This window comes from Schistocerca nitens, chromosome 6, assembly GCF_023898315.1.
Source record: "Schistocerca nitens isolate TAMUIC-IGC-003100 chromosome 6, iqSchNite1.1, whole genome shotgun sequence".
Taxonomy (NCBI): domain Eukaryota; kingdom Metazoa; phylum Arthropoda; class Insecta; order Orthoptera; family Acrididae; genus Schistocerca; species Schistocerca nitens.
The window spans coordinates 574,681,042-574,695,468 of NC_064619.1; the positions used below are offsets into that span (position 1 = coordinate 574,681,042).

General features: G+C 38.1%; 1 protein-coding gene and 1 long non-coding RNA gene across 2 annotated transcripts in view; one reads left to right on the forward strand and one right to left on the reverse strand.

Annotated features, from left to right (window-relative positions):
• Window positions 1-14,427, forward strand: part of LOC126262854 (CWF19-like protein 1) — a 167,945-nt gene that overhangs the window by 125,885 nt on the left and 27,633 nt on the right. The window contains exons 7-9 of the mRNA XM_049959721.1: window positions 7,281-7,401; window positions 7,492-7,559; window positions 7,647-7,762. Coding sequence (XP_049815678.1) covers window positions 7,281-7,401; window positions 7,492-7,559; window positions 7,647-7,762 — 305 coding nt within the window. The remainder of the gene's footprint in view (window positions 1-7,280; window positions 7,402-7,491; window positions 7,560-7,646; window positions 7,763-14,427) is intronic.
• The window catches only part of LOC126262857 (uncharacterized), a 101,127-nt gene that overhangs the window by 66,921 nt on the left and 19,779 nt on the right, over window positions 1-14,427 (reverse strand). The window lies entirely within an intron of this gene.

The window sequence follows — 14,427 nt, forward strand, 5'->3', positions numbered from 1 at the left end:
AGTGTGTGGGTGCAGCAGTAAACCCAGCTCACTGCACAACTGACACATAAGTGGTGGTACCCAAATGTTCCTTCTTCACTAGAACCAAATCTGTCACTTGCTTTACTTATGTGATTGTTTCATTTCATACCCCTACACATCGTTACACTTCGGTAATTGTACAAACTGACCAATTCCAATTATGACTCATTGATATTTTAGTGATGGAATAATTTTCTTTTCATTTTGTGAAATGCACGATTTTACGTTTTTGAATATTTAAAGCAAGTTGCTAGTCTTTGTGCCACTTTTGAAATCTTATCAAGATCTGATTGAATTTAGTGTAGTTTATTTTCAGATACCGCATCATTATAGATAACTGTTGAGTGAATGATCATGCAGTGAAAATGTTTTTCAAATACAGTAACTGCATTGTAAGTAGGTATCATTTGCTTTAGCAACAAAATGAACAAGTTGTGGCATAGAAGGGGATATGATGTTGGTCAGGTAGTTTAGAACAATAGAATCTGCTGAGCGATAAGACACCTGATCAGCTACTTGTTCTGCATCCCAGGTAACACTGTAGTAGTAAGTAGCAAAGTCAAACTTGATTAGTTCTTCAGCTTTCACAAGTGTTGTATTCACAGAAACAAGTCAAGTGCCCAACATATGACGTAGCAGGAAACAGACCTCCTACGACAGAATGTTTGTTGCTGCACGAGGTACCTGGCTTGTACGCTTTGCATTGAGATCACAGGGCATAATCTCTACAACAGCTAATATGCGCAGCACAAAATGAAACATGTAATAAACATTTAAAAACAAAAAAGTTGTCCTTGTATCAATGGTCTGTGTGACAGTTGATGGAACTAGCAGTGGATGGGTCTGACTCTGAAGGTTTAGTGGTGAAAGCAGAAATTGGTTTCAGACTGTGAGTGCCATGTAGGTAACAGCAGGTCAAAACTCAGTGTTACACCAAGGCTTGAAGAGTGTCTATTCGATAGCACTCTATTGTGTTATTGTTGTGTACCATATGGCTATGTGCAGAGCAACAAGTCATGTACGTGTTAGACAGAGGTGTATGATAGGTGTTGCATCTGGATAGTAAGTTCTTTCCCCAAAAGATGCAACTTTTGCAACAGTTACTAACAGAGATCTGGAGGCATGTTGAAATTTCTGCCCACAGCTTCCGGAGATGATAAACAAACAAGTCAATTTTCTGAACTGTTTCGTGAAGTCTGAAAGGCACATTTTCAATTTCTGTGGACCATATTCTTTGTAGCTTTTGAGGATGATGCAAGCAATGCTGTCACAGTCACAGGAGATCATTCATCGTATTGTTGCTATTTTTGCTTTATTTATCAGCATGTGATCTATTTCTGGAAAAGGTGAAGGGGGAAGAGGGGAATGTTGGTATCCAAAGTGTGTGCCTGTTGCCAATAACTATCCAGTAGGTGAAACACAACATTTGTATCAAACTGGAGGCCATAACAAGTGTTTTCTTCAAAAAGTTAGTGTGTGTGTGTGTGTGTGTGTGTGTGTGTGTGTGTGTGTGTGTGTGTGTGTGTGTGTGTGATTGAGTGCCCGCAATCATGCCAAAGATTGCTTTGCAACCAATGATGGACACATGACAAGCATCATTTACAAAAATGTTATATATGTAATGAATGTAACAACAAAAAAGTCAATTTTTGATAACATAATGTTGTTCTTCTTCTTCAGTATCACTACAGCCCTTGGTGAGCCTTAGCTTCTTCAAAGATTTTCCTTCACATTTCTCATTTGTTTGCTGCTCTTTTCCACCCCTGGACTCCCATACCGGTTAGATCCAGTATTACATCGTCTCTAGGTCTCCCTTTTCATCTAGCTGAATGGATCACACCTTTCATCATTTTGTTTGGAATTCTATCCTTTGCCATTCTCTCTGTGTGTTCTAGCCATCATGTTTGCCATGATTTCACAAATTTTATTATGATCCTACCTTGGAATAACACTTGTAATTCGGCATTGTAGTGTATTCTCCAACCTTCTTCCTCCCTTATTTGATCATAGATTTTGCATAGTATTTTCTGCTCAAATCTTCTTAGTGCATTTTTGTCATGTTCTGTCAATGTCCATACCTCTGATCCATATGTGATTATTGAGTGGACTAGTGAGTTATATATTAGCAGTTTTGTTTTTCTTGTAACAAGGCTATTTTTGAAAAGCTGCATATTTGCAAAGTAAGCTCTGTTTCCTACTTGTATTCTTTCCCTTATAGCTTTACCAATACTGTTATCATTTATTATTAGGGCTCCCAAGTAGGTAAAAGAGGACACTCCTTTGAAGAATTTCCCATTGATGTTTTAAGTCTTAGTGGCTTCTTCTGGTGTCAGATTGTGACATTACCATATATTTTGTTTTGTTTTCATTTACTGTGAGGCCAATTTTTAAGGCTTCTGTGTCTATTGCCTGGTATGTTTCTTGGATTGTACTGATATTTCTTCCTACTATAGCAGTGTCAGCTGGCCGGGATGGCCGAGCGGTTCTAGGCGCTACAGTCTGTAACCGCGCGACCGCTACGGTCGCAGGTTCGAATCCTGCCTCGGGCATGGATGTGTGTGATGTCCTTAGGTTAGTTAGGTTTAAGTAGTTGTAAGTTCTAGGGGACTGATGACCTCAGAAGTTAAGTCCCATTTGAACCATAGCAATGTCATCAGTGTTTGCACATATCTGGCTAGTTTTCATAAATATGTTCCCTCTTTTGTTGATTTTATTTACTAAAATATTCAGGTCTATATTGAATAGGACAGTGGATAGGCTATCACCTTGCTTCATGCCTTTATTAAAATCAAAGCTTTCATGTGTTCTGCTAAGGACCTTTACTTTTGCTCTTGTCTCTGTCATTGTCATTCTGGTTAGTCTTATTAGTTTAGCATATATACCAACTTCTTCCAGTACCCTGTATAGTTCTTGCTGGTTTATGCTGTCAAAGGCTTGTTTGAAGGTGATGGATAGGAAATGCAGATCTCTATCAGAAGAGAGATCATTCATCATATTGTTGCTATTATTGCCTTATTTATCAGCATGTGATCTATTTCTGGAAAATGGACGGCGGGGTGTGGGAGAGAATGTGTGTGTGTCTGCTGCCAGTAACTATCTAGCAGGTGAAATACAACATTCTTATCAAAGTGGAGGCCATAACAAGTGGTGTTTTTTCCATAAAGTTAGGACGAGTGTGTGAGTGATGCCAAAGATTGCATTGCAACCAATGATGGTCACATGGTGACCATCATTTACAAAAAAGTTCCATATGTAATGAATGTAACAATGAAGATAGTCAATTTCTGACAATAGAACGTAATTGGAGAGTGTGACATCCCTTCCCTCCTTCTTCACTCGCCGGGAGGAGACCCGACACACAACGATGTTCGTCTCCGTCGGTATGACATGGAACAGCACCTGTAACTCTCGTAAGAACACAACTCCTCGTGTGGTTTAGAAATATTCTGTTATCTGCCCACAACAATCTTCTCAGCTTGTGCAAACTGGTAAACTGCAATCGTTTATTTTTATTTTTATGCTCGGTCAGTTCCGTGATGAAATAAAATCTTGATTCTTGATTTCGTCATTATGGTCGTTTTTCACATCATACTTAGCGAGGATGAAATTTTGCTGTCTACTATGCTGTTGCTATGTCAAGTTATTAACAATGGACCGATGTAACTCCAGAGACAACTTATGCTGGAGTAAATGGATTTTTAATACACCGTGATACTTGTTTAAACTAATCACTTTTCACTGTCCATTAGTCATATACTCACTTACTCAATTAAAGTGTTTAAAGAGTCAATCAACTTGCATTAATACACGTTGTATTGTCCATGTAATGAGTTAGGCGACATGTAAGATTTGTCTTTTGACTCAGATTTTATTGTTCTTTCTGTACTTAATTGTTTGTCCCTACAACACACGCACACCGATATATCATTCAAGATTAACTTCTGTTCAGTTCAGTAATTGTGACGCTGATGACAACTTTTGACTAATTGGCGTACAAGTCTTTCTTCGTTTCTTCATTTTATTGTGTCCTATTCATGACTATGAATTGTTTTTCTGTGTTGATCCATTGCTCTCGAGGTTTGTAACTGTTCATCAGTACGAAGGCTGAGTCCGATAAACCAATATCACTCAGTTGAAGTCTAACATTCGTCTTACTATACCGTCGCATTGAGAACGGTAAAGATTAACTTTCATCAGTCGAATGACTGAGCAATACTTTAGTCTCTACCTCACGAATTATCAAACTTCCAAAACTGAAACAATCTAATGGCGTTTGGCTCGTCCAGACAACTATTGCAAAAGTACTCTAGAGTGACTCAAGAGCAACTACCTAACTAAACATTTCCATATCCGAGTTGCATTGTAGTCGCATTGAATTTCCTTTTCGATGCGGCTACAACTCTCTTCCATGGTAAATGTTATCTCGAGTGAATTACTTCCTTGGATTTAACATTCGTTCATATGATTTTGAATTTATTCTATACGTGTTTGATAAAGAATCTATGATAATCCTTTCCTTTTATCTTCCCTTTTTGTATGCTATTTTCAGTATTTGAATGATATAGGTGTTAATCAAAATATTAACAGTGTAGATTTTATTGTCAATAGTTGCCATCACTGTCAAGATGACTCACTTCCTTACTTTAAGTTTCCACAAAGTTTGTTAATTGTGGTTTTCTGTCCTTGGCGTGTTACAAGAGACAAAAAATTTACTCACCAAGTGGCATCAGCAGAACACCACACACAGAAAAAGGTTTAACTTATGCAAGCTTTCAGAGCCAGTGGCTCCTTCTTCCGACAGAAGAGTTGAAGGGGAAGGAAGAGGGGTGAAGGAAAAGGACTGTAGAGGTTTAGGAAAAGGTGTATGGTTTGGAAGTCACCCTGAACTGCATGCCAGGGGAGACTTAACGGATGGGATGAGAAGGAAAGACTGATTGTCAGGGACTACGCCGGATGAGATTTGAAAACTGAAGAATTTAAAGGTGGAAGACAGGGTAATAGGCAAGACAGAGATTACTGCTAAAACATTGTACATGAGTTAATAAGAGTGAAAAGGTATGTGCATTGCATGTAACAGACTTGGGAGGGCGGGATGGCAAAGACACACCCTCTGCCTATGCCCATTCATCCAGACTGTAGCTAGGTGGAAGTCACGCCAATGTAAAAGTCTGACTTACTAAAATCATGCCCTGAAACGAGATCCATTCTATCTGAGGTTTTGCCCACCATACCTAGAATAGCTTTTCATCACCCTCCCAATCTCTGCAATATTCTTGTCAGACCCTATGCTCCTTCTGCACCCATCTCCCCACACCATGGCTTCTACCCATGTGACTAACCCCACTGCAAGACTTGCCCTATGCACCCTCCTACCAGCCCTGCAAGTGGCAAAACACGTACTATCAAAGGGAGAGCCACCTGTGAAGCAACACATATCATATACCAGCTGCTATGCAAACACTGTTCGGCCTTTTACATCGGCATGACTACCACACAGTTATCAGTCAGATGAATAGTCATATTCAGAGGGTGTAGATCGAAAACAGACAATATCCTGTTGCAGAGAATACTCTGCAACATAACAGTCATGACCTTGGTGCCTATTTTACCACATGCAATATCTGGATTCTTCCCCCAGACACCAGTTTCTCAGAACTCCACATGTGGGAACTAGTGCTACAGTGTGTCCGTGGTTTTTGCCACATACTTGGCCTTAATTTATGTTAATTCCTCACATCTTAGCATTTCTTCACAGTAGCTACTCATTTCTTCACTCTTATTTTATAAATTTTCTGACCTGCCTATTTTTTGCCATCACCCTCCCAATTCTGTTAAATACAATGCACTTAGCTGTTCACTCTTATTAACTCATGCACAATATTTTGTAGTAATCTCTGTCTTGCATATTACCGTTGTCTTCTTTTAAGCTCTATAGATTTCAAATCTTGTCTGGTGGACTCCCCAACAATCAGTCTTTCCTTCTCATCTGTCTGGTAAGTCTCCCCTGACTTGGGGTTCTGGGTGACTTTTCTGAACTGTACCACTTTTTCCAAGCCTCTCCAGTCCTCTTCCTTCACCCCTCTTCCTTCTCCTTGAATTCTTCTCCTGGAAAAAGGAGCCACTGGCTCCAAAAGCTTGCATAAGTTTAACCTTTTCCTGTGTGTGTGTTCTTCTGATGCTGCTTGGTGAGTATATTTTTTATCTATCTATTTACATTATATGTAATGAATAGTATGAAGTGTTCCTTCAAACAATAGACATTAATAAAATGTAGTTCTAATTGTTTATGTTTAGATATAATGTAGGTGAATTGTAGTATTTACTACTCAGCTTTAGCATGGAGTAGAAAGAAGTGACACATAAAGGAAAAATTAAGTTAAGTATAAAAATCTTTGACCAACCACGCACAGAAGGGCCAAGTTACTATAATTTTGTGGCAACTTCTCCAGCTTCACAGAAGAATTTATCAATAAGTATTATAATATATAAGAATATGTGTGTTGTTCTAAAAACAGAATATCATTCACTGATGATGTGAGTTGGTAGACATGGAATGTCTGGAGAGATTTTGAATCTCGAACTTATTGACACCACTTTCAACATAGTGATACTCATGGTGTGTTAACAGTAGGCGAGTAACTAATTAACCTACTAACAGACCCGACTCAGTTGTATTGATGACTTTTACAGACTAATTGCTGAATAGTCTGGCATTCTGCTGTAATACAAACTGTGTCAGTTTATAGTCTGATTTAAGTTACTATCTGTCATTTAAAGTCCAGAGTTGCAACAGTGTCACACCAAGTATTGTCTGACATGGTGATAGAAAATTGCTTCAGACTCTATCTTCTACAAAAATCACATAAAAAAATGAAATTCACATATTGTATAAATCCTTATAATGTCTCAAAGCACTTCAAAATATGTTCTTAATTTTAATTAGAGGAGGAGTTTTGTCTTTCCTGCAATTTTCATGTCCAGTGAAGTTTCTACTTTCAAACTGGCAGTCCCAGTGCTTCTTGAAGTGGTAGTAGCAACAAAGTGGTATTACATGCCATTACTGCAGTTATCACTAATCAGAATTCAAAGATTCAGTAGAGTTGCATTGGAATCTTGCTAAGGGTATGCCCCTGTGGAAAGCAAATTGTCTATATGTTTGTACATATCTGAAATACTGAGCAGGAAAGAAAGGGATCTGCATTTATACATGACATTTATAATTATTTTTCATAATTTAATATTTGGATTTTGTCTCACAGGAGAAGTCAAACCAGTACTTTTTCGACATGGATGCGCCAGAAGATCATGGCAGCCGCAAGAGAAAGTCAAGAGGTAGTGATGGGGGACCAGAACGAAAACAACCTCCTGTCTTTGATCAAGGTATGTTGTTAATTGTGGTGGTAGTTTAGGGCAGTAGTTTGTGAAACTATGACAGATAAATTCTATGATTACACACTCATGTGATTACAGGTACTTGCTGGTTTTGCTTAGCCAGTCCAGAAGTTGAGAAACATCTTGTGATTAGTATTGGCACAGAGGTAATCAAGCCCTAACCATAGTTATTGTTTGTACACAGTTAGTTTTAATAGAGTTTAGTGCAGTGTGTTGATGTTAATTCTTTTCAGGCTTATCTGGCATTGGCCAAAGGAGGTCTTGTTGCTGATCACCTGTTGATTCTTCCAATTGGCCATCATCAGTCTCTTGCAAGCTTGCCGGAATCTGTGGCAAAGGAAATTAAGAAGTATCCTTTTCATCATCACATTCCTCTTGTTGTGAACAATGTTAATTTTCTAATAAATGTGTAACGTATCTCACTGAATTAGTAATACCGTATTTTATGGCCTGTAAGACACACTTTTTTTTATTGCAAAAATTGTTTCCAGAATTAATTTGTGCCTTATACTTGAAATAATGTAAAAATTTCCAATGTTTGATTCAAAACTCCCACCATTCTTAAAAACGGCCATATATTCAATGCTCTCTCTCTCTCTCTCTCTCTCTCTCTCTCTCTCTCTCTCTCTGCCACTGTTGGATTCAACTGGCAACAGCAGTGCACTGATGCGAAAAACATGAGTTGCGAGGATTCACAAGCTCTGTAACACTGTTTCCCTCCCAACCTGCCATCACAAAACCAGAACACTATGTAGCCTATGGTGCGTTATTGTAGAGTACAGTGTCAGTGAACTTGAATTGAAAGTGATTTGTGTTATTGGTAACAATGCAATATTTTTGTTAGTAGCTAGTTTTGCAATGGAAAAAAATTAAAGGTATTAAAATGATGCAGGCTATAAATTGAAAGTAATAGCATATGCGGAAGAGCACGTAAACAGCAGCTGAGCGGCATTTTGGCCCTCCACCAACAGAAAAAAATCGTTCACAATTGGTGGGCTAGTAAAGAAGAACTGAAAAAAATGAGGAAGACTAAATGTGCAAATAGAGGACTGAATGCAAGATGGCCATAACTAGGTGGTGACCTATTGAAATGGATTCACGGACCTGTCAAAATGGTGCGGAAATTAATACAAAAATGATTCAAATTCATGCTTGTAAGCTAGTGCTACAGTTGGAACTTAACACACCTTTATGAAGCGTCTTGGCCTTAGCATGTGAACCAAAACCAAAATATCTCAGAAAATGCCACAAGATTATGAAGAGAGAATTTTTTTTCTGTATTGCTTTATTATTCAGCATCAAAAGAAAACTGTTATGGAACTAAGCCAAATAGCGAATATGGATGATACTTCTCTGACATTTGATGTGCCGAGTAACAGAATTGTTGCCATGAAAGGTGCTAAAAGTCAACTATAAAAACAAGTGGACATGGAAAAATGCACTGCATTGTTGTCAGTTCATGTTGTGCTGACAGTACTAAATGTAATCCAATGATCATTTTTGTGCAGTCCTAAAGCATCAACTGTACACCGAACAGTGCAGCTATGCGAAACAGCATCAAGAAGGCATTGAGATGTGTGCCAGTGGAAAGAGTGGGTAGTACCACAACTCCAGAAAGACAGAATTCAGCACCCTCTGTCAACACTGATTTAACCAGCCACCCATTGCTGGTTGGCCCCAATTTGGTTTCAGACTTCGAGAGCATCAGTACTGAGTATGAAGACTTTGCTTAGCCAGTGTTCTCTGAGTAGAAATAGTGAGTAAAGTACTTGCATGTAGGAGGCACAGAAAGTTAAGTTTCTTTTATTTTTAGGAAAAAAAGTGTCCAATTAATCTTCAAGTGTTATGTACAGATCTATTTGGATTCATGCCAGTGGGCGTAGCAATTTTTCTTCTTCCTTGTTTGTGTCTGTGCTGACTCCCACATTAGATGACACAACAATTTTCAAGAGCAAAACAATGCCAAAACTTTCTGAAATACTGCCAGGGATTGTTGGTCAAGTACGTGACAAGGATTGGATGGACGAGGCTGGTATGAAATTGTGGATTAACAGAGTGTGGAAGAGTAGGAAAGGTGCTTTATTGAAGAAGAGTTCTCTTCTTGTGCTTGATCAGTTTAGTAGTCATTTGAAAAATTCTGTGAGACAGGGAAATACAGAGCTTGCTGTTATTCCAGGAGAACTGACTTCACAATTACAGCCTCTTGATGTCTTGATAAATAAGCCGTTTAAAGTGTATATGAGAGTGGAATGGAACATATGGGTGATGGATGAAACCCAGCATGAATTCATACCCAAGGGAGCTTTAAAATAACCTAGAACCAAACAAGTGTGTCAGTGGATAAAACAGTCATGGTCTAGAATGAGAAAAAGCATTTTTGTTAAATCGTTTAGGAAGTGTGGCATTATAGATGAAGAGAACAACGATGATGATGAAGAGGAGGAGGAGGAGGAAGAATAAGAAGAAGAAGAAAGTAGTTCAGATTACATTTTTTCAGGGATTTTAAAGATCAGTTTGATTTTATAAACGAAGAAGTCTTTTATAATCTGGATTCCCCATCGAATAATAAAAATAGTAAAATTATTTTTAAAAAATCGTAGAAATACGGTGCATCTTCTAGTCCATAGCGTCTTATAGTCTGTAAAATACAGTATACTTATTTCTTCTAAATTAATCTAATGGGCTTTATGTGGCATGAACTTGTTCCCAGTAATAAATAAATTTACATTCTGTGGTATAAACACAAGAAGGAAAAAAATCAGTTCTTACCAGATATAAAAGATGTGGGATAGTTAATAGAAAAATTTGTTTAAATGTCATACATTCTAATAATTATGTAATATAATTATTATTTTTGTTGTTTTTACTATTATTGTTCATGTATTAATCGGCAAAGTGACCAGATGACAGTACTATGTGATTACACCAAGAAGCAGAGAAAGCACTAGAATACATTCCACTTCCCTTACATGTGGAGTACTATTACACGCTATAGGTCTGCACACACCTTTGAATGAAGTTTCCATTTAGAAGAAGAACAGAAACAGTATGTATAATATGGCTCACCTTCGCTGCTCACAGTACTTTGCTGGCAGTATTTGTAAAAATATCTTCCCCATTGATGTTGCTATTTTACGCAACTGTGTCTGTTGATTTGCTGCCAGCTGTTTCAGTCACAGATGAGAATGCTGACTCTTTGTTCAAATCTATACCAACTTATTTTATTACATTTTTCAGTCTCCACATCTCACCCACTGTCTGTCCTCCAGTAGTCATCACACACTTTTTTGCTGTGGTACACAGCATTTCTAGTCTTCTAATGGCTCAACAGTAAAAGCTAATGTCACAGCAATAAAAGCAAATTTACCATATGGTCTAGTGGTTAGCATTTCTGGTTAGTAATGGTGAGGTCCTAGGTGTGATTTTCAATGACACTTCAACTTCTTCTGTGGTGGATAGTCTGGAAGGAGGTCCACCAGTCTCGTGTGGTGATAGGAGGTGCATTGTGTTGGGAATGGCAAGGTGCTAGGTCACAATAACAATAAATATTCAGTTTAATAAACTGTAGTTAATTTATTCAAACAACCACACAATTTGTAACTGAAAAGTGCCAGTGGAGGGCAACCAATATGAACATAAGAAAACAGTTAAGGTCAAAATCCAAAGACACTACACTGAACAGAAGCAAGTATACAGTTAACAAAATTAATCTCAGTTCCAGGAAACCCCCAGAGGCTCAATTTGTAAACTGGACCACAGTGATAGTAACATAGTGGCTTTAACAAATTACAAGGATTATTCAAAATAATTCCTGCAAGAAAACAATCTCTCTTCCACATTAATAAATGCTTCACAATGTATCAGAAAATGTAACTTGAATTTTCTTTGTTGCACAGAGCACTAAGTCAGTTTACTTATATCTCAATGTACTTTAACATCCCCCCAAAAGTGGTATGCACACAATATCTGAAATTGAAATTCCCACTGAAGCAGGCAATGTACATCAAAATAAGTTATCTTTGGCAGAACTGTTAGCAAGTTATACTTCCATTTAGCATGCTCCACCAGTGGGATCAAGTAAAAATACGTGGTCGCCACACAGTGAAGAAATACAAAGGCAAAATATTATTACTCAGGCTGCAAGAGATAACTAAACATACTATCAAACAATGTTCAGAGCAGCGTTCCATCTAGAACAATTTGGGTTATATTTGCATAGTATTCTGAGCCAACTAGTCTAGCAAGTCAAGAGGCATCAAAAGATTATCTCATTTAACTTGTCTCTGTAATAAATTAATCATGTTCTGTATGCATTATTTTGCCAAAAGTAACTTCAGTCAAGTCAGTCACATTGATCCTACAAATAATACAACATGAACTGCTCCCTTTTCTGCGCAACTAGTATTTATGAGGAAGGCAGAAATTAACTTAACCAAACAATTGCTCTAACTTGACCTACTTAACAGGAATTTTGTTTTCCTTCTTCCTTTTTAAACATGGGTAGAAGGACACCCAACAGTCAACAATGTTCCAAAGATTTCAAACAGCATAAGGTTAATGCTATGCTGGATGGTTGTTGGAAGCTTAAAACAACAATCAAGCTCCCTAGGCATGCAACTAAACTAGTGCCGACCAGTGAATAATTTTAAAAGAAAGGTAACATACTCAAATACCTTGATTATGGTTCAAACACAGAATCAGTAATTCTGGGTGAGCAGCATTACATAGAATAGTACAGTTCTAAACCTAAACTCTATGGGATTTGATTTTAAAGAGTGCCAGAATAAACAAGTCATTATGAGTGGATGACATAACATACTTACAGAAAAAAAAAGTCATGGGACTCCTAATATAATGTCAGACCACCTCTTGCCTGGCGCAGTGCAGGAACTCAATGTGACATTGACTCAAGAAGTCGTCGTAAGTCCACTGCATAAATTTGCGCCATTGCCTCTATAGTAGCCATCCATAATTGCAAAAGTGTTGTCAGTGCGGCATTTTGTGCAGGAAACATCATTTCGGTTACCTCCCATAAATGTTCGATGGGATTCATGTTGGGCAGTCTGGGTGCCCAAATCATTTGCTTGCACTGTCCAGAATGTTCATCAGACCAATTGCAAACACTTGTAGCCTGGTGACATGGCGCATTGTCATCCATAAAAATTCCATGATTGTTTAGGAATATAAAGTCCATGAATGGCTGCAAATAGTCTCCCAGATAATTGAACATAACCTTTTCTAGTCAGTGATCGGTCCAGTTGGACCAGAGGATCCAGTCCATTCCACATAAACATAGCCCTCACCATTATGGAGCCACCATCAGCTTGCAGTTGTTAACAACTTCGGTCTGTGGTTCATGGGGTCTGCGCCACATTCAAACCGTACCATCAACTCTTACTAACTAAAATCAGGACCCATGTGACCAGGTCATGGTTTTCCATTTGTCTAGGGTCCATCCAATATAGTCACGACCGAGAAGAGGTGTGGCAGGTGATGTGCTATGAGCAAAGGCACTCATGTCGGTCATCTGCTGCCATAACCCATTAACGCAAAACTTTGGTGCACTGTCCTAATGAATATTTTTGTTATGTTCCACATCGATGTCTGCAGTTATTTCACACAGTGTTGCTTGTCTTGTAGTACAGACAACATTACTCAAATGCTACTGCTCTTGGTCATTAAGTGTAGGCCGTCAGCCACTGCGTTGTATGTGGTGAGAGGTAATGCCTGAAATTTGGTGTTCTTGGCACACTCTCAACACTGTGGATCTTGAAATACTGAATTCTGTAACGATTTCCAAAATGGAATGTCCCATGTGCCTAACACCAACTACCATTCCATGTTCAGAGTTTGTTAATTCACATCATGCGGCCATAATCACATCAGAAACCTTTTGACATGGATCACCTGAGTACAAATGACAGCTCCACCAATGCACTGCCCTTCTCTGTGTGTACTCGATAATATCGTCATCTGTATATGTGCATATTGCTGTCCCATGACTTTTGTCACCTCAGTGTATATTAGATTTCTTTTTATGAAAAAGTGAAGAAGTGTAATTAATGTGACTTCTGGCTTATTAGACAAACCACTGACTCATACACATTACCCTGAGAGTAAATGTTGCAAAATACTGCCAGGCACTTATTAAGAGTGAACTGCAGATGTAGGTGACGTGACAGTGTGTGAAGATTATTGTCAAACAAAGTGCCAGGCAACATTTAATTGTTGTGAATGCTTAGTTTTGTTACTTGATCACTTCCTCTCCATGTCTATAACAGGAAAATTCAGACTACAATACAAAAATGGACAAAAACTTTTTAAAAAAGTTGAGAGAGAAATGTCAAACTTATGGTATTAATTAAGGAGCACCAACCTACTCATCTTTCTTCCACTGACAAAATTTTGCAAGAAAATGTTTTTTTTTTTCCTATTGGTGCCATACCATGCAAACCTAATTCCTGAGCAATTGGCCTGAAATCGTACAAATAATAATTTTTTTTTTTTCTCGGAGTTTCTGTGCTAGTATGGAAGTCCGGTTCTGTACGACAAAAGCTGTGAAGTTTTTGTTCACAATACTCCAAAACTCAGCATTCTCTGACTTCATCTGTAATCTGCATACCATTGACTTATCTAACTTTTGTGTGTCAATATTTGCTTGCACCTTCCTTTGCCTTTTCTGTCCCGGCAATGTCTCACCTTTCTCATTCTCAGTATAAATAAAATTAATGACATTGACAACCAACTTTTCATGGCTACCCACAAAGGGTAGATTCTGCAATCCTGTTGCGTGATCACATTGCATCCTCAAACTGTGAGGTAACATCATGGTGTACTCTGAAGTGGAATGTGGATGTATGTAGTCATGTAACCATTTAGTTCCCACTGCAACTGGGTCACCAGTTCACCTTGCCAAGTAATTTCATATCTCAACAGTTTACTATTATATTTTGAAATAATCTCTAAAATAATGCTGTCAAATAAATTGTAAAAACATATTGCACAGTTCTAAAT